The sequence below is a fragment of the Falco punctatus genome, assembly GCF_963210335.1.
Source record: "Falco punctatus genome assembly, chromosome: 12".
NCBI classification, from domain to species: domain Eukaryota; kingdom Metazoa; phylum Chordata; class Aves; order Falconiformes; family Falconidae; genus Falco; species Falco punctatus.
In genome coordinates, this window is record NC_137592.1 from 7,124,516 (window position 1) to 7,148,993 (window position 24,478).

The 24,478-nt window shown below is 44.9% G+C and overlaps 1 protein-coding gene across 5 annotated transcripts in view; it reads right to left on the reverse strand.

Moving 5' to 3' along the window:
- Window positions 1–24,122, reverse strand: part of PAK5 (p21 (RAC1) activated kinase 5) — a 97,128-nt gene extending 73,006 nt beyond the window's left edge. For 3 of the 5 annotated variants that reach the window (XM_080407732.1, XM_080407731.1, XM_080407730.1), the window contains exon 1: window positions 23,788–24,122. Coding sequence is in view for 1 of the 5 variants with exons in the window: in XM_080407729.1 (XP_080263855.1) it covers window positions 17,243–17,247 (5 nt within the window). In the remaining 4 variants the exon portion in view is untranslated. Of the gene's footprint in view, window positions 1–17,242; window positions 17,450–22,504; window positions 22,536–23,787 lie in introns of those variants that run through there. The other 2 variants (XM_080407729.1, XM_080407733.1) reach the window with 2 other exon arrangements.
- Between the last annotated feature and the right edge of the window lie 356 nt (window positions 24,123–24,478).

The window sequence follows — 24,478 nt, forward strand, 5'->3', positions numbered from 1 at the left end:
CGGGAAAAAGTCTGGTAGGTGCCAGGGAAGAGGCTGCTGACCATGAGCACTGTGTATCCACAGGCTGCCAAGGAAAAGATGGCTTAGGAAAATAGCATTTTTCAAAAGTTTACAGTTTTGGGGAAAGCTGGACTCCAAGATAGCCCCTTTTCCTTGCAGATGCATAGTTAAAACGGGGGTAATGCTTCCAGCACCTCCCATTAAGAAAAGCGTAAGATCATCTCAATGGAATTGATTTTTTATTAGTCAAGACAGTAGAGCTGTAATTGTTATAGCCCTCCTGGGCTGTTAGCTACCAGCCATTTATAGGGCTGCAGGGAGATAAATACAGCATTTACACGTACATATAATCATTTTATTTCTGTATTAAATATTCATTTCCAAAGGGTTTCCCAGCACACAGAGGATTTACAGAATCACTGTGCAGCAACCACTGCCCCGCAACCACTTTGCCACTGGCTCGGGTGTTCCCGATTGCTGTGATGTCTGCAGAGCAGGCTGCTTGCAAACATTTGGCTTCACCCAGCACTTCATACTCCATCTGCTGCTGTCTTGTTTAGCTTCAAAAAATAATTATTATTATTATCCAATTTTTCTTCATCTACCTGCACAGTATAACCATTGGTGTCACTATTGTGCATTTATCTATCTTAAATATCAAAAAGTTTTAGAGTTATTCTGGCTGTTTCTCAGCTTGTCCTTCTCTCATGCCCATGTATTTTGGCTGTTGCCTTTCCAAGACCTCTTAGGACCAATGACAGATGCCTAAAAGGACTATTACTACTCACTTAAATGACCACATTGTGCTTTTATGGGGAATCCAGGGTATGGCATCACATCCACACCAGTGGGGAACATTCTTTAATTCCTGGAATGCCAGTGGATGCCACCAGGTGTCCTATATTGAGATGTTATCTTAGAAATCATGTTTTACCCAAAAACTGCTCTGATCCTTTTTTTTATCTTCTTCAGAGGAACAAATACAAACTTGCAGCTGGACCTTACACAATTTGGCCTAAATAAACCAGAAGAGAATTATATACAAGTTCAAGAACAACTATCAATTTGCTAAGCCAAACAGAGGGGCATTATTATAACAACTTATCCAAAGCACAGGAGACCACGCAACCCTCGCCCCAGCATTTTGCAGCAGCTGGTTTTTCAAGGATAAATACGGCCTCGTGGGTAGTTCCATCTGCTGGCCCACCAGAAATGGCAGCATTGAAAAATACCCACGAAAATTCCCCAAATTATATTTTACTCCAGTGATGACACATTCATCCTCCCAGCTGGCTTGTAAGTCACTCAGCCTCCCAGATTTATGTGAAATGGTACCTAAAAATACCTCTTACCATTAGCTGGAGGGGGAAAGGGGACAAGACAGCAAGAGATGAAAAGAGCATCTGCTCTGAGACTACCAAAAAGATCAGACTTTACTGCAAAGCCTAACCAGGTTATATAGCAGAAAATCATGACAGCCTGAGAACAGTATTTTACGCAAAAAGTCTCCTCCTGTGAAGCCAGGTACAGGATGTGCAGCAGATCATCACAAATGCCAGAGTCCCTGCTTAGGAAGTGGCTACAGATGAATTCAAGCAACATTTTTTACTTGGTTTCACACCAATGACTGACAAAGCCCATGACGACACCTGTCTTGTACTTTCTACGGGATCCATGAGACTAAAGCACCCAGTCTTTACACATTAGGTCCTCTGATGTACAAATGCACAAGTAGCCTATTTTTCCCCTTCCCACAGACAGGAAAATAACCACAAATGAGATCTGGAAGGCAAGAAGTATTGTTTCTGGGATGTAGTGAAATTAACACCAACAAAAACAACCCCAGAAACCCCACGTACATGTTTGGGTTCCTTGGAAATGTCACTTTTGCTTTCAATTGCTTTGTGGCAAGGTACAGTCTGTGCAAACTAAAGTTTCTGCAACCTGGCTAAAAGCAAGTTTCCAGCACTGCTCAAGTGGATGTTGCTGAGCTCTGTCCTCTGGGGTTGCAGCTTGGCTTCAAAGCACGAAAACATGCATGTGTAACTCCTCATATGTTAAGATAAGCAAATACCTACTTGTAGTTACTGCCAAAACCTCTGAAGATGAGCCTGTGATGAAAGCATGAAATCCCTCATCAGATCCTGGAACAGCTCAGGTTGTTGGGTTTCCTACAGCTGCTGCCCTTTTCCAATGAAAGAATAATCTCTACCTTAATTGAATTTGACAATTGAAAAGAGATTTAAAATAACAAACAGTTCCCCAGCTTTCCCTGCAGTAAGGTTAGAGACACTTAACTGAACTTTAGTTTAGCTGCCAAACCAGAAAACCAGCAAATAAGAAAGCATTGGGAATACCTGCGTTTGTTAAATTAGTAACTCATCCTTCTCCAGAAACAGCTCTGCACTGTAAAACTCCTAATACCAATGAAAAGAGAAAACTATTGGGCACCACAAGGACTGCAGAGGTACCTACAGAACTGGCTGCAGCAGCTGGTAACAAAATGCCTCTGTAAAAATTTTCAGGAGACCAGAGAATACCTTCCCCACGTCACGGGATATTCCAATTAACCCATAGCCACGTAGAATGGAAATGCAACGCGTGCAAGCCGGGAGGCAATTTCACACACACACCATACATTGCAGTTGATGAAACTGATCCTGGAACAGCTTTGGGGTCAACCTTGGCAAGATGATGTTGAAAAACTGGAAAGGACACAGGAGATAGCCGTAAAAATTACTGGATGTGAGAAAAAGGTCTTGTAATGAGAAACGTGGAGCTCAATCTGTTCAGCTTGTCTAAAGAAGACTGAGAGGTAACTTGATTATAGCATAAAACCCCCTTCACAAAAGAAAACACAGTGCAAAAAAAGGGCTTTGTTATCTCTGCAATAAGGAGTAAAAGTAATCACTAGCTGGAAGCTCAAGGCAAGGAAGAGCCAACTAGGGAAGTATTTTTATACTATGACTCATTAAACTCTTGAACAGGCTATCAAATAGAGCAGCAACCATTTAATTTCTTGGAGATGCCATGTGAAGCCTGGACATCTTCCTGCACAGGGAAGTGAAGTCAGACGCAGCGTGCTCCGTGCTGAGATGATCTGGTGAAAGCTTAGCAGCTCACAAAACGCTGGACCAAGGACAAAGATGATTCAACAGTCCCGTCTGGACTGACTTTCTGAATCTACGTGAAGTGACAAACGCAGCATCTCACATGAATAGGGAGCAGCATGATACGTACTGTGACCTGCTCAGACAAATAAAAATGGAATGTCTTCCTTTCAAAAGTCAGTTTCTAAGAAATTTGGATGAGTTGCAAATTGTTATGTTGAATAGCATTGTTAGGTTCTGATTCCGAGGGTTTCAACATAGTTGAAACTGTAATAGACGAAGAAGTATGTGCCCTTAATTGTCCTAACATAGTGCTAACCACCGCCGTTGTCCAGGGCATTCCTTCAGTGTCCCCAGACTCCCGGCAGCCTTCGACGTACCTTTGGGCAGACACGAGGCAGACCCAGGTGCAGCCTTGCAGACTTTTCTTTGCTGCTGTTGGCAATCAGCTCACGTTTTGTTGGCTCAGTTGGGCTTTTGTCAAGGCAATGTTATGGGCAGTTGATTGCAGCAATTTCCCTTCTTTGCTTTCCCACTCACAAAGTTATTATTGAGGGATATGAAAACACACGAGGTAAAAAACATTTGCGCTACCTTTTTTCTTCTCCAAGAATCAGTCAATGTTTTCCCCACACAGCATCAAAAAGAGCATCTCTTACACTACTTATTAATGTTTAAACATGTTTATTTCAAGTGATAGCAGTGATCTTTGATATGTAACGATCCAGGTAAAATAAAAATAGCTAACAAAGGAAAACAAGATTGTTTGGCTGCTCTTCTGTCTAGCCGTTCTCAGAAGTCCAACAATTAAAGGGAACAGTATCCATACTGGAAAAGCTCAGTGACACACGAGAAACAGTTAAGAAAACCTTGGAACTACATCCTCCCCCGACGTTGGTACACATGTTGCTTGGTAATTTGGCCAGCAGGTTTGCCACCAACACCTGGCCGTGATCGACCACCGAGCCGCTGAGCCTTTCTTGAGAACAGCAGGGCTAGACCTTGCACACTACTTCAGCAGTGCGGCACCCAGATCTGTGTTTAGAGTTTCATTTTAAGAGCTCATTTTGCAAAACACTTGCTCGTTATCACTAACTAAGCAGTGATGAAATAATCACATACTTTAATCTCAGATACTAGACAGCTTCCTTTGCCTGGTCTCTGCAATAAAGGGAGAAATTTGCCCACGTTGGGCAGGAGCTTTGCAAGGACCAAGAAATCACATCAGTCTTCTGGCGAGCTCTCACAATGCAGTGAAATGCATTTCCGTCTCTCCCCAGTAAATCTCAACTTTAAAAGGTAGGTGGCTATCAGGTAACACTAAAACAGGTTACCCAGTATAGTTCATCCAAATTTTATGACAGAGATACAGAGCACTTTGCGTAGGTGGCTTGAAGCTATGGATGCTGGTACTGAACTCCTGCTGTGTTTGCAATGATCCAAAATGATTTAATGACACATCTGGTTTGGGTTTATATTTTTCTGAGCAGCGGGATGTTGGAGAAGCAAGTATATCAACTTCCTCTTCTACTGAGCCCCTCTTCTACTTCACAATGTCTATGCCAAGGGCACACTCTACCCTACAGAGGAATGGCAGGGATGGATAGATGCTCTCCAACCCACTCAACTGTGCTCAGCGCCAACAGGTTTTGTGGGAACTCTAAGCAACACAAGCAAAACATACTGCTGATGACAACCAACAAGGAGGCAAAAAACCCCCCACAACTTAATATATTGTAGAAGGGGTTTCCAGAAAGCCCTACAGGAACCAGATCAACTTAAACTGAGTTTCAGTACAAAACTGAAAGACCCAACCTAAATACCCTCCCGTTTCTGCCAGCACCATGTCAGTTCCCTTGGAGCTGTGAAACAGGGACCTGATCCTTCTCCCAGCAAAGGCAGGGATTCCAGCAGTAGGGCTGCAGAAATAGCATCACACAAAGATTTTGTCTGCAGCTACTAACTCCAGTACCAAGTGATGCAGGAAGGTTTTGTGGAGCACCTTGTCTTCTCCCCTGGCTATAACAGGAACCCACGTCCTAATACAGCCCCTCTGACATATGTTCAAACCCTGTGCACAAAGTAGGCAGTGTTAGTCCCACCTAACTATTGCAGCGGTCTGTGCTTTGCCTAAGGCTCGTTTAAGCCCCACTAAAGCCCCCAAACAAGGCCTGAAATACCATTGCTGCAGTGCATAGGATTAATGCTGGTCCTTCTGCAGAGGGGTGAATGTCATTTGCAGAGCTGTGTAATTCCTGATTTGAATTTAGATGATGTTTTTAAATAAGAAACAAGCTCAGAATATCCGCTGGGAATCTATGACTTGGATAAACCTTAATAAGTCACAAAATACAAGCTACTATTGGAAAAGCGCTCAAACTGCAGTGCTGGCTGTATGAAAATAATAATAGTTTAAAAAAGGAAGATAACTTCTAGAGAATAGAGGATGGCTTCAGACTGCCTATTATGGGCACAGCTGATGTATTCAGAATGGTACGACAGCATTAATGAGCTCAAGATCAGCAAGCTCAATCTGCAAAATATGCTCTCATGAGGAAAGAGGACTAGGAAAGGAGGAGGTTCTACCAAGGGCTTTCCTCAAAAAGACATCTTCCTCAAAGAAGAGCAGCAAGAACTGTGAGAGGGAAATCCCTGGGGCAGATCGGATCAGGACAACAGGGGCAATGAGACAGCAAAATCCTGCAGCTATTCCATCTAAACTCTCCCAGTGCTGATACTTGGTGTTGCACGCCCCGGGCAATTCCTCCTGTGGTCAATGCATGGTTAACAAAACTCAGGAAATGCCAGACTCCCCAGAATTTGGCCATACTTAACTCAGCAGCACCTTCAGATTAATCTCTTTTGCAGGATGATTTTCCGGCCCCAAATAAGTGGTAGCTAAAGCAGTAACTCCAACAAATACCCATCCGTGACAAGCAGCTAACAGGAGCATCTTGCCACGGCTCCTGGCCCCCAGGATGCTCCAGCAGCACCATCAGTGCCATAAGCCTCTTCCACAGGTCCTAGTTTGTTTCAGGGTTTCTGTTTGTTGGTGGGTTTTTTTTGTTGTTTTTTTTAAATGTAGGCACTACTAGATATTTATAAGAGAGGAGAAAAAGCAACCAGCCCAATTCCATGCATTCTTGCATTGATATATCTTAAAACAATATGAAATCTTCACATTCATACTTTTCACTGCACAAGTAATTCTGAGATTATGAATCGCCAACAGATCTCCCTAAACCAGTGGTGTGTTAGAAGACAGCCCTACATTTATCTAGAAGTTAGTGGCGGGAAAAGCTCCCATGAGCAGAAAGGAAGTTTGGCATCTTAAACTGGATTAGCACCCAGCCCACATCTTTACATCACTCAAAGCATGAGAAAGGCTTTCCAGAGACAGAAAGCAACAGCTGCACTGAAGAATTAAATTTAAAATACATTTACTTTCAAAGTGGGTGAAAAACGTCTCTTAACTCCTAATCTTTCATACTGTGGACTTGAGTAAAACGGATGTTCTTTTCTTTTACGAAGTCATGCAATTTAATGCAATGCTTCCCAGCAGGCTGCATCCGTTTAAAATGTTTACATTACAAAATGTGTAACCACTCCCTCCTCCCCCTTAATTTTATCTAGAATTATGAATTTCCTTTAACATATCCTGAACAAATGAGGCTCAGAAAACCACCACCTTAAACTAGGACAATCTTCTGCATCCTTCAGGATACATCACACTTGGGAAATGCTGCATTTGTCACTGCAGTCCACCCAGGTATCAACAGCATAAGGAGGGAGAGGAGCCTGCAGGCAGAATTTAGGGCTGATGTGCGATTTGGGCTGTTTTCTGTGTTTCTGGCTGAAGCACCACAGTAAAATCCTCTGAAATGCTCAAAATATGGATAAGCAAAGAGTTCTGGAAGTGATTCAGAGCAAAGAGGACCCGAGCACACTCCTGAAGCAGGTCAAGACTTGCTGAGGCAAGGCAGCATCCCTGAAGCAAACCAGAGCCAAGCTTCTGGTTCGGAAAATTCAAATGATCACAGGGAAGTGTTAAGAGCAGGAACGAAGGAACACTGAAAAGCACATTTCAGGGTAATGTTTCCTCTAGGAGCGAATGCCATAAAATTTTCTTATTTCAGAAGAGGTCTGAATTTGGTAATGTTTGTAAAGAGAGATAAACAGTCCCTTACAAATCCCACTGAAGGGGTATATAAAAACAGTAAAGCAGACAAAGGTCAAATAGAAGCATATTTTTAGACAAATGGTAAATCACCCAAAATCCAAATTATGATCAGGAATTTTGAAAAGCAGCTTACTGCTACAACAGGCTACAGATAAACAGGTACTGCACAACTTTCTAGGGAAAAGTTTAACGATACGGTGCTGATTATAAAGGAATACAGAGCAGGGACAGTGCTGGATGTCAAAGAAATCTCAAAGCTACAGAGGAAAGTGAGCTAATGGTATCAGCACAACCCCAGTGAGTTCAACGCCATGCCCAATTCCAGGCAGCATGGCAGAGATGTCAGCACGGCTGCCTGAGCAGTGGCTGTGATCTGATCCTTTGGCTCTTCTGCTGTTCCTTCACAGGCAGAAAGAATGGAAAATCCCAATTAGTTCCATGTTGATTGGGCAATCACCGTGATGGCTTGTGGCTGTAGAGACTGAACCTTCTGACATCAGAAGTGACTGCTTCTCAGAGAAAAATACTTTTAAGATGTCAGTGTAAATTCAGCGCTGGGAAACACAAAGCAACTGACAGGGCAGAGACAGCAACCTTCACTTCGCAGGCACAGCAAGAGTCTCTCCATTAACTTGAACATCAGGAAAAAATATCTTAAAAGCCTTTTTCATAAGTTCCCTATAAACATCAACCTAATTTTCTGCAATAATTAAGATGAAAATACAAAGTCATGAACTGTTATGGGACAGAGAGGGGGAACAAAACCAACAAATAACCTGATGAGCTGGTACGCGTTGAAGCACCAACTCTGCTGAGGGCCAGGCTCTGGCTGCACCTGCCTGGGGCTTTGCTGCAGCTTGTTTAGCTGAACCAGCAATTTTTCTATCGACCTGGAGGCTTATCTTTGTACACAACTGTAATGCTTGTACAGAGAGTTAGTAACAGGCAGGTATTCTACAGAGAATGAAATATTGATGATCCCCGTGCGATCAGGTGGTGCAGAGGAATAGTGACACGGTGTGATACAGCAGCAGACTTCCAAGCAGGGGCACAGGATGCCACACAGAGGGGTGCGGGCATGGGAAGCTAGGAGAGGCGGCACAGGATGGTACTGGACACCTCACAGGGAACACTGCATAAACCCCATAAATATCTCACTAACAGCCAAATAAATGCAGACCTCAATAAAATTAGTTTTAATGGTAGCAGGGAGAATAAGGAACAAGTACCTGATATGCTTAAGATGCTCTACACACAGTAAGTATGGATACAGAATGCCAAGAATGCCAAATCTAAGAAAAAGCATGTAAAAAGCATGCTAGCAAACAGAAATAGATTTATTATCCGAAGTCGGTCCTAGAGCCCAGTGGAAGAAACCACCAACCTCCACCTCCAGCTTCCCCCAGCAAGAAAGAATAAATGCCACCAGCAGCACTGTGCTCCTCCTGAAGGCAGCACAGGACACTAATGATTCACTGCTTTTTTGTTGGTGTTGTTTTTAATATTAAGAGCAGTCAGAAGTAGAAGCAGAAATATTTTCTCAGAGAAGAGGTACTTGGAATTTACAGAAGGGTTGGTATGGCTAAATGGAGCTAAAAGCCCCTACAAGACAGCAATTTCCACCTGCAAAATTGGTCTGTTTGGTTGAATTTGAATTGAACCTCTGCTTCTTCTGGTCACATCTCAATTTCTGGGCAGACTTTGATGTACAGTACAGAAAGCCACTCGCACCTGCAGGGAAGCCAAGAATGAAGAAAAAAAGAAAGCCAAAAAAAATTTACCCCTGTACCACCCCACTTTTTCCCAGGGAGCAGGCGAAGGGTGAGCAGAGAAAGGTGCACACAGGTTAGGGAATACGTGTTTAGCACCATTTAACTTACTGATGAAACTTCTTCTGTAGTGGGATTTTTCTGTAATAAGTAGAGCTGGACTAATAATAACCATTTAATTAGAGTTAAGATTTCAATTATACTAACCATACACTCTTAGCTTTGCAAATAAGATGCATTTCCTTTTGCTCATAAGATTTCAAGTGTAACGCTGTACTAGTTAGTGACTTGCAAAACAATGAAAATTTAAACTGAGAATTGGTGTTGTTGTCATGCTTGGGGTTTTTTTCAGAGGTTTTGTTTGTTTGGTTTTGTTTCGAGTTTTGGCTTTGTTTGTTTATTTTTTTAAGAAACTTCCTATATTTTAGCAAATTCCCTCATCTCCTTTCTCAGTTTTGGGACCAGGATACATTAAGCACCTCCATGCCAACAAACCAAGACACCTGCAAATGTACTCACACACACACCACCACCACACCACCCCCCGCCTCTGGCAACAGAGCCCATAAACATTCCGATTCCTCCAGAACCTCAGACTTGATGGTGTCAAGGATGATGGTCAGAGCAGCAAGTCCAGAAATTTCCTTATTTTTCCAAACAGGACACAAACCCCAGTTCCCTGAGTCTTGCTTTCACTGGTCACAGAAGAAGAAGATAGAAACAGCAGTGAGTGCAAAAAGAGCTAAGAGATAAAAGTCAAAATAATTTCTTAACCCCAAAACCATTAGTGCAAAAACAGAGCACGCAATCAGGGATGAGAAGCAGGCTGCCAGTATACCAAGAATGAAGTTGTCTTTCAGGATGATATTTGGAATAGCATTCAAGGACTGAAGCTGAGAGATTAGTTAGCTATTTTATATAAGAAAGATTGCTAGATTGCTTGAATAATCAGTTTTTCTGATGTTGCCATGTCTTTTCATTTGTTAGTGTGGAGCATAATTGCTTCTTGTAAAGCTGAATGACTTTAAATTGATGGAAAGACAGTCATTGCAAAGATAATCTTGAACATTCCCAAAGTTGTAAGTTTAAAAATACAAGTTGAAATACCATGGAATAATTAATCTGGCAGCAGTCAATTAATTTGTCCCCCTTCTTTTGTTTCTTCCTTGCTACATGTTTTTAAGCTACACCAGTATGAACATCCACAGGAAACGAAAAGCAGAAAAATAAATACATTTACCAAGATCAACCCCCTTGCTGGACCTGGAAACCTTCAGCAGAGTCAACACCAGTGATTAAGCCCAGATTACATTAAAACAAATTTGCCATGTCACTCCTAATAGTTCTGTTTGGCCTTGTCCCAAATTTTTTTGTTTGTTTTTACCCTCTCTCCAGACACCAACCAATGCCGTGCCGTCACGCCTGCCATCTGCAGCAGATTGCTTGGGGCTTTGTCCGGCCACAGCCTGAAAACCTCCAAGGGGAAAAATGGAATCAGGTGAACCCCCACCTGCAAACTTCTACACGGAACTGCTATTCATAATACTCCTGAAAATCATGATTTTGCTACTGTGGCAATCAAAATGACTATTTCTCACCAGCTGACTGGGCCAGGCATTCTTCCTCTCCGTTTTACCTCTCTTTCCAAAATTCCTTGCTCTTCTATTTCTTTTCTCTCTAGCAAAGGGCTTCCCATATTCCTGAAGGCACCTACCACCCTCACAGCAAGAATTTTGCAGTTGGTATTTATAGACCAGGGTACTCGGTGATGCCTTTTATCTGAAAATGCAAAGCCACTCTCATTTCAACACGGAGCCCCTGCAGAGCCCGTGGGGTGAGCCCTGCCAGCTGGGAGTGGGGAGAGAGCCCTGCCAGATAAAGGATGGAGGAAGGAAAGAGCAGAAGATACACCTGCGTGCCGCCTTTGATCAACAAACAACTTCCAGCCACTAAAACTTAAGGGGGATTCAGGGTCGTTTCTTCTTCCTCGAGCGTGCTCTGCTCTGCTTTCAGCCTGCGGATGATGAGCGCGCTGCTGACAAAGATGACGCATCGGGGAAAGGAGATTTTAGTAACTGGAGCGGAGGAGAAGAGGCAGCAAGTGGTGAGAGGGGGAGGAAAAGGAGCCTATATAAAGCAGCAAAATTCAGAAACAGTCAATGCTTTCTCAGAAAAGAGAAATGTAAGGAGGAGAGAGCAAAGTTGGGGGAATTTGGAACTGCCAGTTACATTATAAAAGCAAACTCAGACCCAGCCACACCCTGCAACAACACTCATCCCATAGATCAAACTCAAAACCAAGGTACACCCATCCCACCACCTTTCCCAAAAGTACAAGGGAGTTTTTAGGCCCCAATCCCACATCAGCACAAAACGTGGGAGTCCAGTGGCCTCCTGAGCTTTGAAATAGAAGAAAGGCATTTGCAGAATTACTGTACCAAGACTGAAGCTTTACTGGGCAGAGGCACCTGGATCAATAAAGCAAGGTAATGCACCAGGCATCCCCAGAAAAGCAACAAGCCCCACTACAGCTTCTGCTTTTCACACTGCACCAAATCAACTAAAGCATCACCAGATCTTCCAGCACAGCCTCCAGAAATGCGGAATTAGGGAAAGACTGAACTGTGGGAGCTGACAGACCCAGGAGCCCACCTGGCTGTACGTCTCATGCTGTAAGAAGCCACGCTGCTCTGTGGGTCTCAAGACTCCTGTATCACTCAGTCAAGGAGCTGGAAGTTCCCACCAGTGGGTACTGAGAGATAATAAATGAAAAAACAACTGCTGCACCGTGCTCAACCTTGTGTATGAAACAGCATACATAATTAGAGCTGCCTGTATATGCAAAGGCTCAAAATTAAAAGTCAGCAACTTCTACTGTTACTTCTTGATTTTGGCAGGTCTCACTTTCCCACTTGCCATCCTTACGATGTCTTTGGTAAAGACCAAGATAATAGCCTTTATCATTGAGCAATTGTGGGTTTTGTAAACAAGCATGTCTGTACATCAGATAAATAATCTCGTGCCTGCTGTGCTTTTAATCTCTCTGTGACTGTGCAAAGAATCTACCAAAATCCTGTACGTCCCTTAACCCCTGCACTTTGACCTGCATCCCACCCACCCACAGAGCCTGCTACGCTTTGGCACATCGTTCCTGCCAGTGGCTTCTTTTCTCATCCATTCACACAGTGTGCTTCCAAGGCTGGATTTCATTGGCACAGATCCCCAATGTGCCTTCCCGAGCACATACAGTACTACTAGGGAAGCCATCATGACAGATAATAGCACCCTTCTGCCAAGTACAGATCATCTTTAACTTACTTTTTCTTGAACTCCAAGTTTTTTTTCTGCAATTTTTGAAATATAACTGACCACAGGTTCTCAAGGTCTGCCTTTAAGGGGTGCAGAAGTACTCTGGAGGAATCTCTCCTTGATCGAGGTGCTGATGTACGCACCTCTGTTTAAGTGCAGAAGTCCAATTTAATCCAATTTGACTATTTATGCTAAACTCAAGGAACTGATGACCTGGTTAGTCCCTGGACTGAAATCCAGGACCACACAATTGGAAAACCTGCATATTCCCCTGTTGACCAAGCCACAGAACTCTCTTGGCCAGTGTTAGCCATGGGCAGCACCGATCACTACTGGTTGTCCAGGTCAGGGGAGAGCTCTGCCCTGTCCTGCCATGGCATGACGACCAACTCGCAGCAGCAGGGGCCATGGCAGCCATCAAGCATATAAGGACTCCTCGACAGGCTCCTCCATTCATAGTCTACTTTTTTACCTGCCCCAAAGTCAACTCTGCATTAGCTTTCTGTTTTCATCGTCAGCATTTCGCAGCAAGTACTCCCAGAAGCTATGCTACCCATCCCAAACGTCAGTGCCACTCAGATTTCCCCAGTCTAGGCACAACTGACTTTGCACGTAACTTCCTGAGAATCCCTTTCGCTGGAGCAGTTCAGTACAAATAGTAATCAGCACTCTACAACTTTTTTTTAAAAAAAGCTACTTTAAACAGTTAATTAACTGGAAAGACTCACAGTCCAAATCCCCTCCTCCCAGGCTCCCCACCCACCCCCCTGCACACACCACAGACGTGCTGCTCACTCGCAAATTCCGAGCCATCAACTTCTACAGGAATGTGACTTGAACCAAAGTCTTGCCTGCATTAGAAATGCAGAGCATTAAAAAATATGTGATTGCAAATGCCAGTAATCAGCTAATTCCCATTTCACACAGAATAACTGGGAAAAAAGAGGCATGGCCTTTACATGGCCCCGCTGTGGATGGTAGCAAAGATTTACTAGCAAAGATTTACTAGTGAAGTCTCCTACTTCTAAAATTTTATTACTATTACATAATACGCTATCATGCATTTACTAGCACACTGTGAAGTGCTGCCATAAATATTTAAACTGCAGTGACAAAGTGAGTGAGTTGTCAGTTGCTTCTGTGTTTCTGGGTTTTGCTACTTGCTCTCTTGGGCCGATGGTGAAGAAAGTATTGCTGTGCAAAAAATAAAAGCACTATGCGTGAACCAGACTGGACACACATACCTGACTCCTAGTAAAGCAAAAGGGACTTAACTTTGTTATTAAAAGGTCTTTCTAAACTGGGGCCTCTTACGATCATTCTCAGCAAGCTCAGCTTCATCAAGACAACTCCCCTCCCCGAACACTTGCCTGACCGCATTAGTTATTACATTTGATAGCTTTATAGTATTATTTGAAGCATGCTATTTACCCAGTTACACAAGACCCGGCAGCTTAGAGCCCGCTCTCTGCCTGGGCTGCAAATCTCTGCAACTACCTCCAAAATAGCCCAGATTTTGTGACCCATTAAGCTTAATCATAAACCCTTGGATTTATGTTCCGGGCTAGTGAGCAATGGCAGATCAAGGGCTAAGCGTTGATTTATCTGTGGGCCAAGGGAGATTGTTATTACTACAGTCTTACTTTTCTCATCATTTGCTGTGATGATTGCAATGCTTTGCTGTGTCATCATGGCAATTTTTAGTGTTATTTACATCAAAATCAATACTACACTTGGTCCTTTCACAGTGCTGGCACTGGTATTTCCTCTCCCAGCAGGACGGGAACACTGCCGCAGTGGTTTTCCATCCTGTGCCCAGCCTGAGCAGCAGATCCTGCTACAGACATGCTAACTCCAGATCTTCTTGATGGTATGGAAGGCAATGGTTTTCAACCTGCAAATACAGTTGGAGGTGGGGGAATGGCCTGGGAAGGAACCCTGCTCTGCTTTGCACCAGTTTTGTGCAATTGTGGTGCTTTACATGCAATGCCCACAGCGCCTGGACTGGAGTTAAATCCTGTTTCACGGTTCTTTAAATCCAGAACTATGAAAAAAGCAGCCAGTACTGCGGAGAGACACTACTCAGCATGGCCCAGTACCTGCTTTTATTATAAATCTCACTGTTTTAACAGTTCTGAAAATCCCGTGTGTCTGGAATCAGGGGATTGCAAGAAATGCTCCAATTTGCTCTCCAAACTTACTTTAAAAGGAAATAAAGAGAAAATTAAGTGACCTGTATTATAGGCAAAAGTCTTGAGAAATGGCCCATAAGGACCACAAATGTTCACGTAACTCAGTTTCACACTTGCCTGGCTTTAACACACTCATCATAACGCCAGACTCTGCACATTTTAGAGCCTGACCTAAGGCTGGTTACTGGCTGCAGCAAGGGCAGGCAGGAACACCACAGAGCGGCAGAGCGAGAGACTGGGAAAGTGTTAAACACTACCATGATATTACAGCTAATCGCACCTTAAAGTTACCTTCTTCAAAGATTATTACATCTCTTTGACTATGCTGTACAGGTATACCAATACTACTTAAGTAATACAGAAAAAGGACGGCAAAAGTAAACATTAAAGGGCAAATTTTCAGTAGCTCAAATTTACAGAGTGAAGCAGATATCTAATATAATAGATGGAACTTGTCAGGGGAATGGTGCATTATCCAACCTTTGTCTTGACTGACAGCTTGACAGACTTTCACACATTTAAAAAAAAGCCCTTAAAAAGCATTACTTAGCAATTATCATCAATTTTCCCATTAAGTCCATAAAAAAAAAGTTGCAGTTTAATTACTAGCTAAATCAGGACAGTTGACTGTTTTTCTTTCTTACACAAGAGGTGGAAACCAAAAAGAAATAGCAAGATGCTGTTACATCAGTGAAAGATACCAAAGAGCAAAGTAAACAGGAAGAGACACTGTCTTGGAATTAAAATGGCAAAAGCAATGGAATGAGAACACCCAGAAGCCCTTTAACCCTCAGTTAAAGGTCCCTCACAAGTAGCAACATCAGGCTGTTGCACAAAGAAAATGCAGCAACAAAATACTGTGGGGACCAAGTCCTACCAGATGCTGAGGCAAAAGTCAAAACACTTGTTTAAGCAGAAGTTTTATTATAAGTGTGAGCAACAGAGGGACTGGGTTTCTCATGCTAGACAGAGTCCCAGGCGTCTGTTGCACTGGTCACGTCCAAATTCAGACGGGATCGCCCAAGCAGCAGCCCTGGCTTTAACTTGAGCTCATTATAGCAAACCTTTCTCTCAGAAGGAAGCAGCCCTGCTGGCTGGTGGCATAGTCCATCCTCCTCTCCCCCAAAAGAGGGGAAAAATCCATTTACCTTTAGTCTGTTAAGTGATTGTAAGTCACTGTTCAGCTGGTAAAGCTCTGAATCAGTGTTTAAATTATTTACCTCAAGCCTTGTATTTCTCAAATACTTGAAAAATCCCTACTTCCCCTCCCCGTGAATCCTGACAGAGCCAAGAGCTGGTCCTTAAAGAGGCTGTGTAGAGAAAGCACAGATGTGGGATAGATGTGGCATTTTTGGTAATTTTGGTATTTTATCTCCAATACAATGAAAAAGGAGGGACACTCTTGTGTCCACAATAAAAGCCTTGCCTCCGTAAAGCATTTCTCTTGCTTCCCAGGACAAGGACTTGACTCTCACCTTATTCAAGTGAAGGTTTCTTCTGTCTCACCCATAGGAATAAATTCCCCATGGCATACCAGACACGTGGTCTTGCACGTGTTTCCCCTGAGCAGTCTTTAGGGTACATATTATGCCATCTGCTTTAAGCTGAGGCCTGTCATCAATACCCAATTTTGGCACAAGAGCTACTGGCAATAACTACTTTTATTCATTGCCAAGCCCTCCCTGACTTGCAGTGGGACTGGGCTCTTTCCACTGAGCCACACAAGTGTGGTTACAGACATCCACACACAGAATTTTTCTAATTTGTTTGCTTTTCTACTTCTCATCCTTCATTTACTGTCCTAAAAATGTCAGAACAGACAGCAAGAACTTAAAAGGCAATCACCACCTGCAACCATCATAGCAACATTAAACTATTTTGGCAGCCAGGCCTCTCTCAACACATGCTTATGGGGCCTATATCTTTCATGCTGGGAAGATGCAATATATTCCCTGGCTTTAGACTGCATCACTTCAAGCTCCTGCATAAAACATGGGAACACCCAGAGATTTCCTAGAGCAGCTGATGGCTTCGATTGCAGCCATCACCTTGCCACTGGACCACTTTCCAGTAACACTAAACTTTATGTTCCCAGCATAAAATCCCCGCAACATTGCTTCCCCAAACCTTGCTGGCACACCCTACGGTGCAGATGATGCCTCCCTACCAGCCACCCCACTAACAGCACCACGCTCCACAAGCAACTCTTCCGTTAACACTTCAGCCCCAGCTGCAGCTCACCCTTTGACTATTCTTTCCCCGTGACACAAAGCAAATACAAAGAAGTTTTACTGTTTGGAAAAGGAGTTCAGCACGAGCAACAGAGACACAACTTAATGTAGATTATTCTTTCCTGCATGCTTCAAAATCTGGGATAGAGGCACAGCTCAGGGCACATTTACTTTGTGCTCATCTTGCTCTCAGGAAAGCCTTACCTCTTCAGCCTAGAAAATCACCCCTTTCTACAAAATACAAAACCAAATATCCTCCAAAGCCTAGGAGAAATGCAGCAAATGCGTTGCCTTTGGTGTCTTCACATTCAAGGCAGAGACAAGTTTAAGAGATTTAAACCCAGGTTTCTGTTGCAAAGGCACAATTTGCTTAAACATTTTTTTTCCCAACTATTCTGACATCTTTCTTACATTTCATGAAGAGTTCAGTAGGAATCCTTTTGAACCGTACCTCATTTCTACGTCCTTCAGTTGTATCTTAAGGGTTCTTCTGTGATTAGTGTGTAGAAGATTAATGAAAAATCTTCTAAATGTATTTATTTATGTGGCCCAAACAGCCCAATGAGGCATTAAACGTTGTTTTCATAATCCTGTAAAGCACCAAAAGCCTCCTGGGACACATCAAGCCTCTTCAGCTCAGGACCAGATAGTTCTGTACCTTCAGGGAGAAAAAATAAAACTAAACACCTGAAAGTGCTTTTCAGAAGCAATTATCATAATCCCTCCTGTTACCCAGAGGGAAGCAGTGGCACACAGAGGTTAAATAACTTCTTGGAGATGGCTCAGTGAGCAGCAGAGCCCGGATTAGAGACACTGTGCCGCCTGATTTCCAGCCCCATGTTCAGACCAGTGCCTTAAATAGCTGCAGTGCAAGTAACGAGCTGTGCCCTCTATGCATGTGTCTAACTTGGGAAATGGGAAAGCTGGAGTTTAACTTAACGATACAAAAGTTTCTACGGAGACACCCAGAAAAGAAATCTTACATTTTAACAATTATCACCTAAAGAACCTTTCTGAAGGCAGAGGGGAAAGCTGCTGCGCAGACGTTAACTGCCACCAGTTCGGGAAGAGTGAATTATTCACACACAGCAGAGCACGTTGCAATAAAAGGTTTAGAGGGGCTATCACCAGGATCCTCCTTGTGGCATTTATTCGTTCCGGTTTTTGTGTGCTGGCATTTCTTTGGTTCTCTCCTTTGTCACCAGGGCTCTCTCCATGCCTCCCTTTCTGGAGTACCGTAACTGCTAGGAAAACGACTAAACTTTTGCTAAGGGAGGGACTTAAGTGACATTGTACATTTTTATTTATATTGTTATTTTGAATTATTATGTATTTCTATGGTCAGATCTGACACATGTGGGTTTCCTCCACCAGAGGTGACTGTATGTCTACTTCCACTATTCCCTTACCTATAGCTGCAGCATCTCTTCACTTTCTCAGCTGCCTCCAGCAGGGACCAAAAATATAAAACACAGAAAAAAATAAAATCTCTATTGCTATTTTTGGCATCCAAGTTCTTTGCCTTAAACCTATTTTTGGAATAGCATCTTTGTTCAGCAAAATCAAAACTCCCACCCCTGAGACACCGGAGCAGCATGTCCTGCTGCAGGCAGAGCTGTTCGCTAGCGGCAAACTCTTAACTGCAGAACTAGCACACAGAGCAAAGTCAGGATAGCCCAGAAGAAAAATGATGGCAGCTGGGATTTCACTTTTGCTCTCCATCACGGCGTGCCCCAGAGCAAGTCAAGCCACTCCTCTCCCACACACTTTAGCCAGCTTCGCACTGGCACACGGCATACGCACAAACAGGATGGATGCACCTTTCGCCATAAGCTCCCTAGGGTGAAAACACATCTTACTACATGTCCTTACAGCCTCCAGCCCTACTAGAACCCAAATTTTGGTGGTTTTTAAGATAAAAGTATTAATTGGTATATGCAGCTCGTGTTTTAATAACAGCTGTGCTTAGGGGATAAGAAAGGTCAGAAATAGGAAACAGCAGCCCAGCCTGTAAAAGAAGAAACGCTAACCTTGATGTACACGTTTTTGTTTTGCTGGTTTGGTTTTAAAAGATACTCAAGCTGTCTGCTCTGAAATGTAATTATATCTTTGTACTTCCACCAGATGCACCTTCCAAAAGTGATAGCACTCATACACAGCCCAGAAAAAAAAAATTAGTTGGAAAAGATGCAAAATAGCTGACTTCATATGTCGTGGCTGGCTCTGCACGACACAACAGCAGCACGCACTTCTCGTGTCACTGCACTCACAGGCACTACTCGGAAAGGGATAATCCTAGAACCTTTAAGGCACAAAACTTGGCTTAAAGCCGACATTTTGTGCCAGGACTGCAAGACGGCTGCTTCTAAGAGGCATGGCTAAACCACACAAAAGCCAACTGCCGCAACAGGTCTTAGCCCCAAAGCCCAGCCAGAGCCCTGCCCTCGAGTTGTTTCTCTCCACGGTAGAAGGAGAAAAAAAAAAAGAAGAAAACAGGAGGGGAAAAAAAAAAGAAGAAAACAGGAGGGGAAAAAAAAAAGAAGAAAACAGGAGGGGAAAAAAAAAAGAAGAAAACAGGAGGGGAAAAAAAAAAGAAGAAAACAGGAGGGGAAAAAAAAAAGAAGAAAACAGGAGGGGAAAAAAAAAAGAAGAAAACAGGAGGGGAAAAAAAAAAGAAGAAAACAGGAGGGGAAAAAAAAAAGAAGAAAACAGGAGGGGAAAAAAAAAAGAAGAAAACAGGAGGGGAAAAAAAAAAGAAGAAAACAGGAGGGGAAAAAAAAAAGAAGAAAACAGGAGGGGAAAAAAAAAGAAGAAAACAGGAGGGGAAAAAAAAAGAAGAAAACAGGAGGGGAAAAAAAAGAAGAAAACAGGAGGGGAAAAAAAAGAAGAAAACAGGAGGGGAAAAAAGAAAAAAGAAGGAAAAAAAAAGAAAAAAGAAAAAAGGCTAAACATTTATTTTGATAGAAAATATTTTGTTTTCTTGGTTGTGGGGACAGCCCTCCAAATGCAATACCGAGCCCTGCTGGGCTTGGTGACAGACAGGCTGGAACACCAGCACTTAGAGCAAGTCCCCAGTGAGTCCCTGTGGCCTAAGTGATTAAAGGCTTAATTAGAGTTACCTGAACATTAAATATCATTAGAGTGCAGTGAAGTTTGCTCTAAGGGGGGTTGGTTACCTTTTAAATGGCCTCATAACTAACTGGGTTTTGTGCACAGCCATTAACATTTTTGAAACATTCCAGTTTTCAGCTTTTTTCCTTTGATAATGAAGCCAACGCAGTTGTGCTGCGCATCAGGCAGCACTCTGACACACCTCATCGCCAGCCAAAGCTGAATTTAATGGCGGAAGTCTTAAAAATATCAAGCTTGGTGTCTAGAAAGAAGGAAGATACCCTATGAAGTTCCTACTGAGAGAGAGACAAACCCTTGTCAGACACCCGAGAAGCTACAAAGGAGGACACCGTAAGAACTGAGGCTCTATTGGTTGTGTCACCCATTTTCTGAGCAAATAGTTGTATAAAACACCATTCATGCTTCAAAGTGCTATTGGGAGCAGTAAGACCATATGGAAATGTTTAATAGGTTAGAATCAATGGGGAAAAAAAGTATAGTTGAAAGATGGTCTGAAGCATTTGCCCTCCAGGTGTGAGGGACATCAACCACATGAAGTTTCCACCATGGTGTTTCTGGTTTTACCTGCCTGCAGTCACCGACCATCCCACCTTCATGGCAGAGGGTTCACCAAAACCTGAGGAAGCCTGGCCAAACCCGGCAGCAGACCCCACGGACCAACTCCACTCCCTTCAGCGAGAAGCAAAGCAGAGACAGACCCAGAAACACCTCCAGGACGGCCAAACAGCATCACAATTCAGAGATGCGAACACCAGGAACAGGATAACCCCAAGAGGTATTTAAGCAAGAGGTTGGGGGGGGGGTGGTGGTGGGGGTGGTGGTGGTGGTGTGTGTGTGTGTCAGCTTTATGCATATTTCAGAAACTCTTCAACTGCTGGTACCCACAAACACCTGTTAGCAGTTTCAACACATGCCAAGTGGCAGGCTTCTGTTTGTAGCTTTTGTAAAGTAAACCGGTAAAACCGGAGTGAATTTATGTATTCGAACAAGTAGATGCCAAACACTTTAGATTCTTAATTGGAGCAGCTTCAAAGGAGTAATTGGATTTAAGTGTCAAATGTGAGCGTGATCCGAAAGGAAGAGCAGAGATGCAGGCACTCTTCAGCTCTGGTTTTCTTCTTTTTTCTACACCTTCCTGGAACAGCATAGTACCCCTGACAGGTCTGTGCCAGTGCCACTTCTTGGGCTTCAGCCACGTGAGCTGGCATCCTCCTTGAACTCAGCTTTAAACCCCAATTATGTGCCCCAACTGATGTCAAACAGAACAGTTTGCCTCCTGTATTTCAGTAGCAAATCTGGGGTCACAGGTGATGCCAATGAGGTAAGGCAAAACTCCTAACTGTTGTTAACTAGCACCATGGGGGGCATTTGTTCTGATTGACAGCAGGTGTTGACACTAACAAGCAAATTTCTTGCAAAGCATTTTACTTTCAAAATATTAGTTTTTGAGGTAGTAGTTGCCAAAATAAATTCCTTTGGCAAATAATAATTGGGACATAAAATGTTTAGCAAGAACTTTGCTTGCTACACATTTCCATTTTAGAATCAGCCACCGGGACGCTGAGATTTCACTGAAATCCACACATTCACCTACTGTGAGTATTCATGATTGATGAAGACATCCGGGGGGAGGGAAATAAAAGCCACGGGGAAGCAAACACGGGTGCCAAAGTAACAAGGGAATCGAATGAGCAATGGGATTTATTAGGTCTAGGTCTGCAGGGGGTTGCCAAGGGGATTTGCTGATGGCTTACAACAGGCTTCTCCACAACCGGACTGCCACAGTCTCCTATACATGCCATCGCTTCTCTGCACAGACAGGACTCCTCTGAAGCCCTCTGCTAAGTACGGTTTAACAGTCACTACAGCTGAATGACACACATGCACGCAGTGACCAGTAAAGACTCACTTTCTTAGAATAAGGCTAAAAAGCTTCTGCACAAAGGGGAGGCAGGACTATGGCAGATGGGTCTAAAAATCGTCTGATGAAAATTAATCTCTACTAGAAAGTGCAGTTTCACCTGGATCAAAACCATCTGGAGAAGTGTTTTAAGTAGGAGAAAGAAGGAAGTTTAGCTTCAGTACTCCCAACATAACAGCAAGTCTTCATCTCAGTTCAAATCATTGTTTTATTCAGTTTATCTCCAACTAATACATTTGATGGCACAGAAGAAAGAAATCCACACTGAACAAAGACCTTCCATCAACGTGAAACAAGCTGTAACTGAAAAAACATAACTAAATGACAGAAACAGCCAGGAAAGCAAACTGCACTGAGTAACTCCCAAGGCTTTACCCAGCCCAGCAGCAGCTCCAAAACCAGTGCCCTGCCCCACACTGCCCAGGTCCCTCATCCACACCTGCAAACAGGGAGAGCAGCTGCTCATCATGAGGTGATCAATTCGTTAGCAATTGCCAGGCAGCACAAACAGCAACACTTCGGCACAAAGAAAGGAGCTACGCAAAGGGCCATTTTGCAAACCTCAAACTGGAACAGAAAAGCTTCTAGCGCTTCTGCTTAACCTCGCTCCCGGTGGGGGGGCAGATGGCCAAGGAGCCCCACAAGCAGCACTAAACCCACCTTCAGCATCAGAAACACCATCCTGAGCAGACAGCCAGAGAAATTCCCCAACACTTCCAGACGCATCCTCCACGCAACAAGAGGTCCATCCCCACCAGCAGCAGTGATGCTCACAGCCATCAACAGCGGCTTTTGCGCAAGGCAAGGGAGCGCGGCTCCCTACTTCAGTTCTAAGCAGCGTTATTTAAAGTTTCACGGTACAACAGAAGCAATAAATTAGGAGCGATGATCCCCTAAATGCTGTCTAGGCAGCACGAACCACAGAGATCTCTCTAAACACAGGTGCCAACTCTCTACATTCATTTTGCAAATGCTAAAGCATCTAAAAAAAAAAAATGTAAAATGAAGGGAAAGGCTGCCAGCAGGGTGGTCTCAGTGCTGGCCCTTCTGGAGTTTGTGGGAATTCTATTCCAAACGGCAACGACAACCTATTTGGTCTAACACGGAACGTTTGGGAAGAAAAAATATTTCCATTGTTTCTTTACATTAACAGAGGGTTGGCGTGTAACAAAGAGGAAGAAAGGCTGCCTGCACGCTGCTGGCGGGCTGGTAAGAAATCTCAGGGTCTGATCGATACCAAGAAGAAAACCCTCAGCTCTGCTGTGAGGCTCGAGTGCTACCCGAGCGCGGCAGTCACTGTGCGGATCCTTTTCTTTAGCCACGAAGATCCGAGGCTAATGAACGCCAAAAGAAGGGAGTCGACCGCAGGCATTTCTGACCCTTGAGATGTAAAAAAAAAAAAAAAAAGCAGCACGAGCAGAGGTGTACAGGCACATGCATGAGCGTTGCCAGCAGCGGCTGTACAACCCGCTGGGCACCTGCTTGCTGGGCGAAGCCCTCAGAGCACACGATATTCCCTGAAAGTTGGGAGCAACTTCTCGTGGAAAAAAACCCGACAAAACATCAAAATGCCTTTAAAAAAAAAAAAAAGCCATTGTTGTAGGCACCCCCAGCAAGGTATTTAAAGGAAAGCAGCCCACGCCGCCCCCTCGGAAGACCTGCCGGCGAGGAGCCCGGGAACCGCCGGCTCCCCCGGCGCCAGCCTCCCGCAGCGGCTCTGCCCGCCCGGCACAGGTGGCGGGGGGATGCCCGGCCCCCGCCTTTGTCTCCCGGCCGCTGCCGGCCAGCTCCGGCCCCGCCACGCCGGGCACCGGCCGCCAGCACGGGCGGGCGGCACCTGAGCCCCCGGGAGCGCCGCGCCCGCCCGCGGCCCCGCAAGGTCGAGCCTTCCCGCCGCTCCGCGCCGCTGCCGCGCCCCCCGCGCCCCGCTCCGCCGCCCCTACCTCGGCCGCCGCCGTCACGCCGCCCCCAGCGCCATGTTCCCGCGCCGGCTACATCCGGGCCGCGGCCCCGCTCCCCTCCGCGCCGGCCGCCCCGCACGGCCCCTCACGGCGCGGCCCGCAGGTGCCGCCGCCCGCGCGCCGAGCCAGGGCGGGGCACGGCTCCGCCCCCGCGCGGGCTGGGCCGCCAGCAGCGCCCGCCCCGCCCCGCCCGGCGCGTGCCTGCCGCGGTGGCGCGGGCTGCGCGGGCCCGCTCCGGCGCGAGGAGCAGCAGCTGCGCCCCGGCCCTCAACGGCCGCCGCGGCGCCGCGCGCCCGCCAGCCCGCGCCGAGCCTGCAGCAGCCGGTGCACCGACGCACCAACTTGTGCGCCCGGCCGTGCGTGCACCCGCCCGTCCAGCCATGCCACAATGCGCCCCTGCGCCCACCCGCCCATGCGTGCACCAGCCCACCAACCCACCCAGCCATTCGACCACCAATGCAACTGCCTGTGCATGCACCGACCCACACACCCATGCATGCACCCACCCATGTATACACCAACCAATGCACCCACCCACCCATGCATGCCCCAACTTGCGTACCCACCCATGCATACACCAACCCATGCTCCCAGTCACCCACCCACGCACTTCCTCCTGCACTTGGACCTCACTCATTTGGACACATATACAGACACATATAGATATGTTTTA